Source organism: Prinia subflava, assembly GCF_021018805.1.
Source record: "Prinia subflava isolate CZ2003 ecotype Zambia chromosome W unlocalized genomic scaffold, Cam_Psub_1.2 scaffold_33_NEW, whole genome shotgun sequence".
Taxonomy (NCBI): Eukaryota; Metazoa; Chordata; class Aves; order Passeriformes; family Cisticolidae; genus Prinia; species Prinia subflava.
Window position 1 is genome coordinate 1,976,696 of NW_026960610.1, and position 15,941 is coordinate 1,992,636.

Genomic DNA, 15,941 nt, shown 5'->3' on the forward strand with positions numbered 1-15,941 from the left:
AAATACTGGATGGGGGAAGACTGTGCACCCTATCTAGGTCTGTGTTTTCAGCTGACTTTTTCATAAATACTGAGAGGCAAACTCCCCATTCCTCTGCTGTTGTTAAAATTCCAGAGGAGGAGTTAAAACACCCAGGCTTGGTGTTTGTTCAGTGTGAATTTTAGATGGATGATTTGTGCAGAAAACTTGTGAGTAAGTGTCCTGATATAGCAGTTAAAATTAAAGAGAAGAAAAAGTAGGTAAAAAATCGTAAACCTCAAAGAACCGTTCTTCTGTGAGGTTTGGTGGGGTTTTTTTTGGCGTGTAGAAATTTATTATAAACATTTTATTTGTTTACCACTTGGATTTAACAGTATAAGAATATTTTAGTTATTTCTTATTTAAACACTTTTTAATATGTGGACACAAAGACAGGCCTGACTCTTGATAGCTGATATAAAAAATCAATTATACAGAACATGCAAAGAAAGACTTCTCTCCCTGTTTTGTGGTTTGATTTTGGGCAGTGAGAAAAAAAAAGTGATAAAGTTGTTTCTTCAAGTATATTGTGGGGTTGATTTCTTTTTTTCATAGTTTCAAGTATGTCTAATTTTTTGGGGAGATTTGTTGAATTTTTCCAGCAAAGATGATTGTTTTATCCATCTTCCAATCTGATTGTATCGAGGATATGTTTAGTATGTGAATTTGTCTTTACCTTTCTAAAGCTGTCTTGTGTCTTTCACGTATCAAGTACATATGCTTTGATTTAAATCTTGACATGGTATTTTAAACTGCAGATATTGAGTGTTAACCCATTTCTTCACAAACTTGCTTCGGACATGTTTGTTAATCTGTTGAACCAGTATTTTGTGTCAATTCCTGCTTGGATAGCAAAAGCATAAGACTGAACATCTGATTTTGATGTTGCTTATCAAGTGAACATTTGCTTCAGGAAAGAAAGCCGAGGGCCCAACCTAGGAATGTAAAATTAATTAATTTTGCCTTGTTTACATATCTGTGATAACTTTTTCCTTGAATAACTATTTGTTGTTTCCTAAATTCTATAAAATACACAAATGCATCAAGATATTTCACTTAGAACTGTTAATTTGTTTGTCTGAATCTGCAAAAATTATCTGTAATATGACTAGTGCTATTGCATTTTTACAGTCTGCTCCCTTGGAGTGCAACACGTGCTGCTAAAATTCACTGTAATGAAGAACACTTCAGTGTAGTGCCTGTCAGTTTGGAGAAATGATAAATCTATGCAATATATTTTGTTACTTCAAATACAGTGACCAAAACGTGAATGTCTGCGCTATACTAAGAAAATGACACTGGCTACACACCAATTAACACATATGCAGTATGGAGGATACTCCAAGTGGTATAGCTTTATAGATTCATTTCTAAATTTGAGCAGATTTTGCTGTACTAATGGGAGAAACTACTGCCTGAGGTTAATCAATGTGTAAAAAACTTTTCAGATAAAGCAGAATAACGCATGGGAATTTATCTCTTCAGTTCTTTCAACACCAGCAAATATTTCCAGGTGCCTTGAGTCTAAGCTATTACAACCCTGACTCTTGTAACGAAACTTAATATATTTTCTTAAATGGTTCTGAAATTTTGCAGTGGTGTTTCCTTTCAGTTGCAGACCTTGCATCAGTGCAACATCCAAACAGAACTCTTTCTCTCACAGCAAGCTTTGTAAAACCACTTTATGCAGAAAGTATTTTGATAAATAATGGGCAGAATGAGGAGCAGTTCTGATGTGTCAATTGGAATGAGCCTGGATTTTTGTTACTGTGAATTTACCCACCCATTCCTTTGATTTTAAGCTGGAGCAGCCCATACTTCTGTTTGTTTGGTTAGAAAGAAGAGCAGGTTGGGGGTGATATCTAGAGGCAAACTTGAAGCCTACAGTTTTCTCCTCAGGAGGAGGCTGCTGGATCAGACATGTCTCCCACGTGTAATGAGAAAACTTCTGTGGTAGGGAACAGAAGGTCTAACATGGAACATCAGAAAACTGGTAACTTTGCTTCATGATTCAGTTCACAGTCATCTCCCCTTGGATCTTCCATAACTCTGGATCAAAAGAAAACTCCCAGCTGGCCAGCTCAAATTTTGTCCTGTTCTTGAAGTGATAGCAACAGATTGGGATTTTAAGAATATTTTTCAGTCAATGTAGCTTCAAAGCTGTTAGGTTTCTTTCATCAGTGACAGTGTGTTTGATTCTTAACCAGCAAGATTTCACAGCTAGGAATAAAAGACACCTTGGAATGCAGTTGGAAAATATTAGGGAGAACAAGTTATATTTGAATTGTGGATGATAAATGCAAATATTTGGCAATGACAAGATAATGGGATTGTACTGGTGGAGGTTTATTATAAACACATGGTCACCCCTGAATCTTTCACAAGTCAAATGCACAATACAGTTTGTAAATGACCTGATTTCTGGTTTGTAAATTAACTGCTCTGGTTTGTAACTTCTGTGGGGAGAAAATCTGACCTTTCTCAATGGGTCAATTACTGTAACACCTAAAAATGTCTACTGGTTGGGGTTTTTTTTTAAATATTAAATTCAAACAGCTGACAGTTTCATGTTTGTTTCTCACTGATGTAAATTGATACTTGGAGTTCAGAGATAACCTTATTTGAATAAAGGTGCATATTTTTAGTAAGCCTTTTTCTTTTCATTTGGTACATGTCCATGAAATCTAAGCAAGTGTATTTGAAACATTATTTACCCTCAGTTCAAGTCAGAACACTTACAGATCTGGCTTCAGTTCTACTTGACACTGGGGAGTTAATGGCATTCTGAGTGTGAATGCCCTCTGTCATTTTTCCCCAGCCAGGAGCAAGATTTTTAGTAAGTGGAGGAGAGGAATATTGAATTGAATCTATTCAAGCTGACAAAACCCTAAATACTTCTTTCTGTTGGTCCAGCTGCTAGAAAAGGCAACATCCTCTTGGTAGAGAGATGAAGCAGGGGGTAAAGTCCTGGTTCTTTCAAGAACACCCAAGTAGTTTTGCATTATGTGACTGATAGGAAGAGAGAATCAAAAGAAGACTGGGAGTTTGGATGGCATTTTTGGGCTGGCCTCTCTCTGGAATTTGCGTGTTTCAAGACTGAGTTCTGTGCTGGAGTTAGAGATCTGTGTGTTCCTTGGGTATGGAATGCAGGCTTTTATTTATCACCCATTTTCATCAGATAAAACACGAACAGAGTCTTTAATTTTGATTTCACTTCAGCTAGAGGGAAAAGACAGATTTAAAGCAAAGGAAGTGGCAACATGAGTACTTAATTAGCTGCTGTTTGTATGTTTTCATGAAGCCTGGGATTCCTGTCCTCAACAAAAAGCAGTACATTTTTTAACTTCAATAGAGCACCTGCCTGAAACAGAATTACTCCGATGGTACTGGCTGTGTTGTGCCTTTTTGTTATCAGTCTCTCCTGTGTTTCTCAGCAGCTTCAGTGCCAATAGGCCCAGTAACTTTTAAAGCCCTTTTTGTTATCTTTTATCTCAACATGGAAAAGTCTTTTGCGGATTGCAAGATTGAGAGCTGGAGGGCAAGACCTCTTAGCAGTCCCTCCCCAAGCCAGTTCTTGCCTTGCTCAATCCTGTGAAAGCATCACTTTTAGGCACAAAATTATGTTAGAAACATTTCTAGAGGGATCAAAGCCTACAGCAGAGTCAGGGAAGCTCCTTTTCAGTAAAGACCAACAGCACAAAGCTTAACAGGTACCACCTCCCATACACTTGGAGAAGACCCTTGAGAACCAACACTGGAAAAATCAGGGTTTTCAAATTTCCAGCTAGGAAAATTTTAAATAAAGATGAAGTAGTTGTTACTTGGAATTCATGATTCTGAGTGCTAGTTTAAAAAAAAAAAGTCAGAATTTCTTGTTTAGACACTAATAATACAGGATTTCAGAATGTCGGGGGGGTGTTTTTTGTTTTGTTTGGTGGTTTTGTTTGTCGTTTTTGGATTTGGGCTTTTTTGTGGGTTTTTTTTTTCTGTTTGTTTTTTTGTGTGTGTTTTTTGGTGGTTTTTGGGGTTTTTTTGGTGGTTTTTTTTTTTTTTTTTTGTAATAGTAATAGGTCTGCTTTAATTAGAAAGGCTGTAATACAGATTAAGGCATTAGGCAAACTGGAATCCTCCCATCTCTCATTTCTATTTGAAATTATGAGAGTGCTGGGAGAACCATTTAGATAATCAAAATTCCAGAATGTTGCATTAAGGCATGTGCAATCAGTGCAGTAGGATAAATGCTCAAAACCCAAACTCATGAACTTTGGAAACCCAGCAGGTGATTTTCTTTCCCAGAATAGTCTATGACCTAGGCAGCAGATCCTGGAAATCTTCACCTGAGTAGACCTGGTGAGGCTAATGATGTGACTAAAGGTTTGAAAGATGAGGACCTACAGAAACAATCTACATCCAAAAGGTATCCAGACTGTTTTATGGCATACAGATTCAGATTTATTCATCCTTTATCAGCAGTTAAGATTATAAACAGCAGGTGTTTTAAGCAGCACCAAAGCAGGGGTCTAGATGGAGATAGCCTGGGGAAGATCTGACAGAAACACAAGAGAAAGAAAGTAGGAAGATCTAACTTGCTTTCTTTGGGGTTACTTTCTTGAAATAGTCATAGCAGTGATGCCTCACTCCATCTGCAAGATAAACCAACCATATGAAGAGGGGCTGAAGAAAAACCACACAAAATATTCCTGTCCAGTAGGATAAAATAATCATGGATAAAAAGAATCAGGGGTTTTGCTTAATGAAGAACTCAAGTTTTCAAATCTCAAATCTGAAGGTTTTCCACTCAGTAGCCTGAATTTTACTATTTTACTACGGCTGTTGAATCAAGCAGGTTTTCAATTCAGTTCCAGGGAATGTTGTAATCTCTATGAAATTGAGAGCAAGCTTCAAGACTGAAGATGTCAAAATGCTATTGCACACTATAATTGAGTTTTGTGTGTGTGTGTACAGTTAGCTTAAAGTATTAATGGAAAAAGTAGATAGTTGCATCTAATGAGTTTTTGGAGTAATCTGAACCATCTGCCCCCATATATTAAGGAGTTCTTTCTTTAATCCAGATTATGGCTGACAAACTGGTTTTGGCATTCACGTTTCACTAGCACTGTGCCCTTGAAGAGCTGATGTGGCTGTAGAAACTCTCTCACTTACAACTGTTGTGTTTGAAAACATTTTTGTTTGTCTTTCTTGTAGTTGTTTCCTTATAGCTCTTTTTTTTTTTTTTTTTTTTTTTTTTTTTTGAGAAGATGGCCTTTCTAATGAAAAGTATGTTGAGCAACCAGGTAAAGAATTTTGGACTTGGAGGTGGAGGGGAAGAAAGCAAAGAAGAAAGCAGTCCTTCTGATCCAGCAGCAGCTGCAGGAATGACCAGAGAGGAGTATGAGGAATATCAAAAGCAAATGGTTGAGGAGAAGTGAGTACCTGTTCCCTTATTATGAGTATAGAGCTGATTCTTAGTAACTTTGTGCAGATAAAAATAACCCAAGAAAAAGCCAAACGTGCAACTCTTCACTATTTTGTTTTTTAAAGCAGATAAATCTTTGCTAAAAAGACTTTCCAAAATAGAAGTTCCCCATCTGGAAATTATAAAATATTACATTCCCTCTTCTTGCTCCCCCTCCCCAACCTGCAACTCTCTCCTATGTTTTTGTGCTATTTCCACAGCTTGATATGCTAGGCTCATTCCTAGGTGATGTTACTTTATCTAGAAAAAAATTCCAAGATGTAGTGCCAGATTTAATTCTCAGATGTATATGATTAGTTCTCCTAGAACTCCATGTGGAGTACACTTTCAATATGTAATATTTCGTTGTCCACATTTATTATGGCAGACCTGAAAAAGTACTGAGTGCTCATTTATCTTCAGCAAAGGTTTAAGATAGGGGTTTTTTTCTAAAATCTACTAAATAAAGCAGAACTTTAAAATCAATTAAGTCTCAATTTTGTCTCTAAAGACAATCTTTATCACCTGCTGTGTTTATGAAAACAAGTTAAATGGAGGACTTGGCATGTATAGGAGTTCAAACCATGCATAACTATAAATAAATCTCAAATGACTTAAATCTCAAATGCATCTGTTCCTATAATGGTCAATTACATAATGGTTGTGTAAATCCTTCTTGTAAGATGATTATAGGTGCCAGGTTAATGACTGATGGAATTTGAGGTATCCAGGTCTGTATTTAGCATCAGATGTTTCTCTCAGGAAGCCCTGAAGAGGTGTCATTTGGTCTGGAAAAAAGTACAGAATGTTTTCCTCTGCCTTTTGTCAAGGGATATTTAAAAGGGAAATGACCATCTGCTGGCAGGAAGATGCTTTATGGAGACTGAGATGAAATACAGGATTCTTGGGACAGGGAAGCGCCTGGGAAAAATATTACTTCTATACTGTTTTTAAGTGGGGCGTGTGCCCTTTCCCTGCTGAACTGTACTGAGGAACTGTACCCCTACAGGACAGTTAGAAACTCTAAGAGAAAAGATCATCTCAGTATGAGATGTGGTTCTGTGTCAGAAATCTCTGACATGGGCAGAGCATGTTCCTGGTTCAGGGCTCCCTGGATTTTGCCCAGTGTTCAGCTGTGCAGGAGTGGAGACCAGAAAAGTAAATGTGCCTTGCTGAGCTTGTGCTCAGGCAGTTTTTAACCCGTAACCAACCAGGCTTTGGGTTCTTCTCAGATTTTAGGTTTGTTTGTGGAAGTTTTGTTTTTAGAGAGAGAGAAATCCCAAAACTCATTTTGGAAGCAGAGGAAAAGTAATATTTCATTTTAGAGGTAGCTTTTATGTGCCAAAATACCTATACTAAAACAAGATAAATTTTGCAATAGAATTTCCATGAAAATGCTACTGGGGAAAAAAGAAATTAGAGGGAGAGGGGGGTGAAAGGTGAGTGTTTTCAAATGTTACCAAAAATCTTTGAGAAGACACATTTTGCAAATAAATACATATGTAATCTAAAAAAATAAAACGGTGCAGACCAGTTCTTAAATCTAATGAAAACATTTTATAAAATCACAGATGAAGTCAGTGCTTTTCCATACAGGGAAGCTTTAGAATTCATTGCCCTTGTGAAACAATGAATGCAAAAAGACCAGGAAAATTCACAGGTGACAGAAGCACAGGAAGTGTCACCCCTTGGCATCTCTTGATTGGTATTGCTCCTTTTGTGCCTTTGGACAAGTTACTTTTCTTGGGGAATAACTCCCATGTGTAGCTTTTTGCAGCCAAGCAACTGGTTTAGTGCAAAAGACTGGTTTTATTAGCATCTTGAAGGACCATTTTTTCTGATTTCCAGGATGGAAAGAGATGCAGCATTTGCACAGAAAAAAGCAGAGCGAGCTGTTCTGAGGGTTCACCTGAGAGAAAAGTACAGACTGCCCAAGGTAAGCCTGCACCTCATGAGCTCATCTAGTCCAGAGACCAAATTTCAACCAATTTTAAACTGCCCATTCCTTTTTCTTTAGTGATCTTGGCACTGTCAAATATTTCCAGGAAAACTAAAATATTGAAAGCAAAATCTTCAAGAAACTTATTTAAATTTTTTTTTTTAAATTATTGTGTTATTTTGTAAGCTTCTGCCATGGGCAAGAGAGAGGTAATACAGGACAGAGTACTCTTTCCAGGAGTTTGGATCACACATTTGCTCTGACCTGTCACTACTGGGAAGATGTTGGCATATTTCATTTATATCCCTCGAGGATATGTGTGGTGGTTCTTAGCAATTTGAGAGTTTAATTTGTATTACTCACCTGCCAGCTCTGAGTCATTACCACTCATTTTCTAATCAGTACTTTTCAGTGCTCTTTGATTAATTAAAATGGAGGAAGGTAAAGAATCCATCTCCTGTAAATTTAACTGCTAAAAAATGTAGTGCTTAATCCAAATAAGTCATTTAGGGACTCATCATCAACAGAAAGAGACCAGCACTTGTAGCCTCATGTAGTCAAACTTTTAAATAAGAATTTAAGGTGGAGTTGGGTCACCTCCCAGTGGCTGTGTCTCTTCCAGAGGGAGGCCAGGTGACAGCTGATCTCATGTAAGATGTATTCCAGCCCTAAGAGCCTGGTTCTTCTGGTGGTCTAGCTGGACAACATACCCTAAGGGTGAGTTTAATTACAGAAAGATTAATTATGCAAAAATATTAAGTCCAAGATTTTAAGTGATTGATTGGATTGGAGGCCTAAGTCTCTAAACACTAGCATTTTAATTAGCAGCTGAGGCGTAAAATATCATTAAACTTTGCTTTCCTTTTGGAGGCATATGCTGAGACAGCTCCTGAGCAGCATTTACCCAGCATCTCACCAGAGCTTTCAGCTCCAAGCGGGGCTGCTTTGGAAAGTTCCAGGATACTTGAGTGCCCAGGTCTCAACTAAACATCAGTGGAGTTGGGTGTCTGGTTTTCAAATTCTCCCACTTGTAGTGCTTTTTTCAGCTCGAGATGGTGTCCAGGTCACCAGTCCCCCTTGGCTGAGCACCTCATAGACACACAAGTATGCAGTGGTGATCTGACCCATCTCCAGCAGGATCTTGGCTTTGGCATGTACTAAGTGCTCTCTGGGGCCATATTTCAGTAATAACAATAGGAGACTTGTCTCCAAGGTAGGAGGGTAGCTCTAAGCCAGAAAAAAAAATATTGCAGGGTATGTTTTTCTGCATTTGTTTCTCCCTACATAGCATTTCTTGATTTTCATCAGCCCTTATGAAAACATGTTATAGCAGGAAGAAAATGAAATTATTACATGCACGCTATATGTCCCTGAAAAAAAATTTCAGTGCTGTGATACAACATTCTGGCAGCAAAATGCTCTCAGACTTGTGATAATGCATTAAATATTTTGAAAATTGAAAGTCATTTCAGGTTGCCTAGTATGGGCTAGAAACACTGAATATTACCAGTATCAATCACTAGCAAGCATTTTAAGTAAAAGCATGAAATTCAGGACTAAGCAGGGCCCCTTTTGCCATGAAAAATCTAAAGCTCCATACTATCTGGGCCAGATTTATGAGAGAAAGTAGACCCTTAATGAACCCAATCCTATTAACAGAGTTGTCAACTTAGGTTTGTCATCAGAAAGATGTTTTTAACCATGAGACATTTGATCTGTGGACAACTTTTTCATCTTTGGCATATTCAGTGCATCACATTCATACAAAAGAATAAAAAAAATATATAAGTACAGACATTAATATTTTAATAATAATATTGATTTTAAAAAAACTCACCAAACTCTCTTATCCACTTGCTGCCTTTTTTCTGAACTGGGATTCAGTAATAAATGAATTTCTGCAAGGTCTAAACACAGGGGCATGAGTTGATGGTAAGCTGTAGAAAAAGTGTCCCAATGTCAGGAGGGAGCAGTCCTCACCCACTAGCTCTGTGCTCCAAGCTGTGATCTCTGGATTCTCTGAGGGTGTTTCTGGGAAGGAAGGCTGCTGGTTCCAGCATTTGGCTCCTCGTACCTACTTGTGAGGTACCTGCAGCCCTTCAGTGACACAAGGATAGTGGTGCTGCTGTGTTGCTAATTTAAGTCCCACCTGCACGTCAAGGCAAGGTGAGCTCTGATTTTGTATGTTACTTGTGCATTATAGGTGATAAATCACAGGATAAGGTCTGGAGTCAGCTACCTAAGGATCTCTGCACATCAGCATGGGTAAATGTTATGACAGGCTAAGTTAGGCATAAGGAAAGCAGTACATCACACAGCCATGGTGGAAAAGTTTGGTTCCCCTGTGGATTAGTCTGTGAGCTTTGATCTTTTTAGTTTACAAGCAGACTTCTTATAAGCAGTGTTAAACCAGCATTTGGTCTTCTTTGCCCCTTAATTTGCACAGAAGACTTTAACATCATTGTTCAGAGAACCAAAAGTGCCATTTAACAAGCAATACCAAAGTGATTTTCTCCCCATCTGGAGGGCGTAGTCTCCCATTGAGGGAGCTTGACAAAACTTCTAGTGAAAGAAGCTGTCTCTCCCTGAGGGAGATTGCTTTTCCTGACCGGCGGGCATGGAGCTGTCTAACGTTAAACTGTATCCTTTACCTGTGGGATCCAAAGAAGGAATTTCCCCTGTGATATCAGATGGTGACCATCTGCTGCTTGTACTACTTTAATCCTTCTTCCTCTCTCTCTTTCACCTTTTTTCTCATTTCTGTACACAATGCTACAAATTAAGTTGGTATCCTTGAACTGGACTTTTGCACCTTAATTTGGGCAGAAGACTTTACCATCAAATTGTAATAAAGCAGATATTTAGACGGTTTTCAGCTCACACTTACCTATGTATCATGTATATGTTAAGAACTCTATTGTATCTATAGCAAAACAGATCTGGGACTGACTACATCAGATCCATAATCAGGGTCAAAAAATATTACCATGCATTTGGACTCTATCGCCTATGCTGTTGAATTGTCAGAATAATGTCTGACCCGGTTTTGGTCTGGGCACTCTCCCAAGCAGTTCCCACGGCCACTTTGGGAGTTAGGACAGGCATTCCCAATCGGCAGTTAGATCGGATCACCCTCTTTGGTAGGGTGACAGAGTTCAATAGCATCCCAGTGGGTTTTTCCAGGCCAACTGGCCTTGGGGCAAAAGACCAGTGCCAGGCATATTTAATTTAGTAGAATAGATCTTGCTTCTGTGTTCGCTTTTCCATTTCAAATCAAAGTAAACAAGAATCAAATGTTAAAAGTTTAGAAGGAAGAGAAGAGGCCATACATGTATCATGTGTTTCTTCTTGTTGAGCAACCCCACCCTGTTGAAGCTCATCTTAGGTCTATTTAAGCTAAATGTCAAGTGGGTAGAGGCAGGTGGCTTGGGCAGAATTGTACTGCTTTAGACTATATCTCAATATATTCTTTTTTTGGTCATAGAACACTTTGAAGTCCCAAACTGTTGCACATCACATCTCAGACTTCCATAGGACAGTGAGCTTTGGTGCAAGAACATGCTAGACAATTGTTCCCATTGCCAAACATGTGAATCACTACAGTAGCATGCAGTGATGATGCCTTAAATTAAAAATCATTCTAAAGGAAAGAACGTGTGATTTTCTGATTAGGGGCACTTTTTCAGTAATCACATTTTTTTATCATCCTCCACTGCTACTGGTGAAGATTTCAAAAGGGCTAACTCCTCTGATAGCCATCAGTTGCTGAATAAAAGCTTAACACAATTTTTCCTGCTACACAATCAATAAAAAATACCTCTTCTGTTTGGGAGATACTTTCTAGCTCCCACAGATCTGACTGCAGCAACCCTTACCCAAAAAGGTGAAGAGATGTCCTCACCCATTTTATCCACGTAGTAGTGGCAATCCTGCTAGAGCTCTCCACAGATTCACAGGAAATATGGGGGGAAATTGGATTAAAGGGAAATACAGTCATTGCAAACATAAAGTGTGGAAATATGGAACCATAAATAGTGGTTATGCAGCCAACCACCCCCAATCTGCCTGTCCTTGCTAAGGCCTCCAACAACAGACATTGCTCATATATGTCCTTGCATTCATTCATCCTTTCATTCATGCAAAGCCTAGACCCCTCACTCTAAAAAACAGTTCCTGCTGATAGCATTGTTGCTTATTCATATCATGCCTTTGCTGCTGTCATGCTTAATTTTGGAGATGTAATGAGACATTAATGCTTATCTTTGATGTTTGAACTGTGTCAAAATATCTTGTTCTTCTGAACTCTGGATCCATGAGAATCCACCAGAAAACGTGAACAAAATCACCATTGTTTGAAAAATGGACATAATCCCACTGATGGAGTGTTTCAGTGGGCAGGCAGGAAGCAAGTGTGTAGTGCTTACTGCATCTCAGGCCTTTTAATTGCTTAACCAGTTTCTTCTCCTGTCTCCTTTTGCTTTCTCAGACTCACAACCAACCTTCCTCTTCTCTTTTGTTATCCAAGTCCTTCTATTACCCCACTTACCAGCACTGCAACACTGATTATGTGCCAGGCAGCCCTAGAGAGGCCAACCAAAGACCTAGACAGAGTTTAGAGATGGTTTGGGAAGATGGGGGACCCTTTTTCCAGTAATTAATTCTGAAGTTTAATGCATCTTTCTTCCAGAAGGCTTCAGTTTAGTGCTGATACCTAAAAATCCCCCCCACACCCCCTCCAGCAATTGAATAAGGAAATGATACCACAACTTTTCTAAAGGTCTTGTTTCATTGACCAGAAGCTGACAGGCACAGCAGCTGACAGGCTCGGTAGTGTCCTGCAGCATGGTTTTGGGGGATACAAATAACTTGGTGTCTTGGTTTGAGAATACAGGTGTCTGCCAGGGAAAACTGGAATTTCCCTTGGAATGGAGAATGTAAACCCCTCTCCCTCTAAATTATAATTTTGCAGTTAAAGGTTTTCAGGCAAAGCTTTGGGAAATGGAATAACAGTTCTTTACTAGGAATATTAAAAATACAAATGTAGTAGTACAAAACCAAACAAACAAGCAAACAAACAAGCAAACAAACAAAAAAACCCAAACTAGAAACCCTGACAGAGTCAGAAATACGACCTGGCACCCTGTTGGTAAAGGTGTTGGAAGCAGTCCAAATAAATCCTCCTGGTGGATGAGATGTGGTTCTGTTGGAGTAGAGATGATACTGTAGAAAGGTCCAGTGCTGGCGAGATGGGTCCAGTCTTCCTCTGGGAATCCAGTGGAAAACAGGCTGCCTGGTGGTCCTATGGCTCAGTTTTTATCTTGGTAGGAATGATTGGCTCTCCCCACTGGGTGGAGCATCTCACAATGGGATTATGTAATATGTCATTGGTGAGCCTTAACGGCCCATTACCAGAAGATATTCCCCCCAGAGGGTGGACAGTGGTGAAAGAGATAAGAAACACTGCCCCACCTGGTTTTAACAGCTGGCCTATTATCAGAAGGCATCTGCCCCCCTCCCCCCCGAGTTACAAGAGATAAAGAAAAACATCTCCCCAGCTGCTTTCAACAGATGAACTAGAATACACATTTTTTGGTTACATAACCCAAGACACTTGGAATGGAACTCCTGCGGTATCACCATGGCAAAGATTTCTAAAATAGCAAGTGACACTCAGGGCTTCAGTTTTGACAGTGCTGAAGCCCTTTAAAGAAATATTACTGACATTGCCCAAAAAATCTTAGAACTTTCACGGAGGCTGATTGAGGCCCTGAATTCACAAGTTGCATCCAAAAAAATTGAGTGAAAAATCTGTGCATCTGTTTTGGTTCTCCCTAAAACCAAAAAAAAAAACAAAACAAGAGGCTCATTGGTAGACCCTGGGAGAGCAGAAATACTCTCATCTGCTGGTTTTGTTTCCTGCTTTAGAGTGAATTGGATGAGAATCAAATACAGATGGCTGGAGATGATGTGGGGTTGCCAGAAGACCTTCAGAAGATGGTGGCAGAAGATCAGGAAGAGGAAGAGGACAAGGACTCTATCCTGGGCCAGCTGCAGAACATCCAGAACATGGACATGGATGCCATCAAAGAAAAGGCACAAGCCACTTTCACTGAGATGAAACAGGCAGCTGAGCAGAAATGTTCCATGATGTAGAAGAGCCACCACTGCCCAAGGGCTGTAACTTCAGTCTTGTGTTGCTGGGGCTGCAGAGGGAGAGCAGGCAGAGGGATGCATGTAGCTCTATAGCATTCAGTGTAAATATAGAAAAGTGATGAGAGAGAGACTTAAAACCCTGAGGGAAGAGTAAAAATTTACCTGCTGGGACTGCCTGGAAGGAAGTTAGAACTGATCCTCACTTTTGAACATAACTTTTTCCCCCATAGAAAAAATGGCTTTTAAAAAGTTAATATTGGGGGGAAAATGTGCCTTTTTCCATTTTTTCCATGTGACTGAAATGCTATTAAATGTGTATGTTTGAACAAAATTTTACTTCTGATATCACACAGAGGTAACTGCTCATTTAATCCTGCTTACAGAAATAAACACGTAAATTTCTTAAAAAACATGTCTGTGTCCTGGTTTGAAAGACAGGTATCTGCTAGGAAGGGGGCAGGACCTCCCTAGAGATGGAGAATTCGAATCCCTTCCCTCCAAATTATTCTAATTTAGAAAATTAAAGGGGCTTTCAGACAGAGGTATGGGGATAGGAATAACAGTTCTTTACTAGTATATATGACAAAACAAACAAACAAACAACAACAACTACAGCATTAATAATAAATAGAACCAAGAACCTTGAGGGCTTTCTTTCACAAAAAGCCCGGGGCAGTTTGATCTCGGTGCCCCTGCAGGACTCCGAGAGGCTGAGCTGGAACGGGGGAAAGTCCCGGGCTGGTGGATGAGATGAGGAGCTCTGCGCTGGTAGCTGGAATGGCAGGGGATGTCCCGGCAGGGCTGCACAGTGCAGGGCTACAGAGTAGAAGGAAAGCCTCAAAGCTCCGAAGAAGCAGCGGTGGTGGGGGGAGGGCTGGAGAAAAACAAGCTCAGGATTCCCGGGTACACAAGCAGATGATGGTAGATTTCCCAGGACGAAGCAGAGGCAGAGTGATGGCCGTGAACTCTTCCTGCAGCGAGGGGCAGCGTGACTGTCTTCCTCGATGCTGAGAGCAAGAGTGAGCCCCCCCCCCCCCAGCTCTGTCTTTTTACCTTTCCCAAAGCTCGCGTTATCTCTCCCCTCTGAGGGACACTCCCAGAGACTTAAAAACAATAGGTGTAGCCTTGTGCTGCCATGTCCTTCAACTACTCTCTTTGTTCTGGCTAAGTACTGTCATCAAGGTTTCTTAGAAACTTATGGGAAAAAAATTCTGTAAGTGAAAAAAAAAAGGCAAATCTAACCCCCAACAGTCTGTTTCAAACATCTTGAGGCAAACACAGTGTTCAGGTATTGATATTTGCTGCAAAACCTTTATTTTTTAAAATCATCTCTGTACTAAGTGTAGCAAAAGGCAAAAAGTGAAGCATGTAACTCAACAGCTTGGGTCAAAAATGTCATATACACTGAGTGGGGACTTGTAGGAAAGTAAGGCTTGGTGGCTCTCAGTGAGCCCTGCTCTTGAGCACTGCAGGCTTCTCCAGTCTGCTTTCATTTCCCAGCCTCTCAAAGACACTTCAAACATCAAGGGACAGCACTAGCCCTCTGCTTGTCTGCTCTGGAGTTTGGGGTACCAGCACAAGGCTAAAATCAGCTCCCCACGCTGATTCTGGGAGTTGTCTCCATTGAAGGCTAAACATGGAGGGTTATACCAGGGTAGAGCACCTAAACCTGAGGAAAGGCATAGCTCTCACTAATGTTAAATCTGCCTGTGTCTATGGGACATGCAGGCTGCTACTCTCAAGGAATTCTATAAAATGAATGGCTTTGTAAGTTCTCCAAGAGCTAGCCTGGGAATTAAATTTGGAAATGAGCATGTGTAGCACCTTCCTACAGGTTTATAAGTCTCTCTCTCTCTCTTTCTGTCTCCAGCCAATCAAGTAAAAATATTAATTTTAAATTAACAAATGCACTAAGTATAATTTATCTCCTTTCTTTCTCCTCTCCTCTCCTCTCCTCTCCTCTCCTCTCCTCTCCTCTCCTCTCCTCTCCTCTCCTCTCCTCTCCTCTCCTCTCCTCTCCTCTCCTCTCCTCTCCTCTCCTCTCCTCTCCTCTCCTCTCCTCTCCTCTCCTCTCCTCTCCTCTCCTCTCCTCTCCTCTCCTCTCCTCTCCTCTCCTCTCCTCTCCTCTCCTCTCCTCTCCTCTCCTCTCCCCTCCCCTCCCCTCCCCTCCCCTCCCCTCCCCTCCCCTCCCCTCCCCTCCCCTCCCCTCCCCTCCCCTCCCCTCCCCTCCCCTCCCCTCCCCTCCCCTCCCCTCCCCTCCCCTCCCCTCCCCTCCCCTCCCCTCCTCTCCCCTCCTCTCCTCTCCTCTCCTCTCCTCTCCTCTCCTCTCCTCTCCTCTCCTCTCCTCTCCTCTCCTCTCCTCTCCTCTCCTCTCCT

General features: G+C 40.5%; 1 protein-coding gene across 1 annotated transcript; it reads left to right on the forward strand.

Moving 5' to 3' along the window:
• The first annotated feature begins 90 nt into the window (after positions 1–90).
• Positions 91–15,433, forward strand: CPLX4 (complexin 4). The gene is made up of 3 exons (XM_063424465.1): positions 91–5,443; positions 7,322–7,409; positions 13,338–15,433. Exons 1-3 carry the CDS (start codon positions 5,277–5,279, stop codon positions 13,563–13,565), a joined length of 483 nt encoding a protein of 160 aa, XP_063280535.1. The 5' UTR covers positions 91–5,276; the 3' UTR covers positions 13,566–15,433.
• Positions 15,434–15,941: the final 508 nt, after the last annotated feature.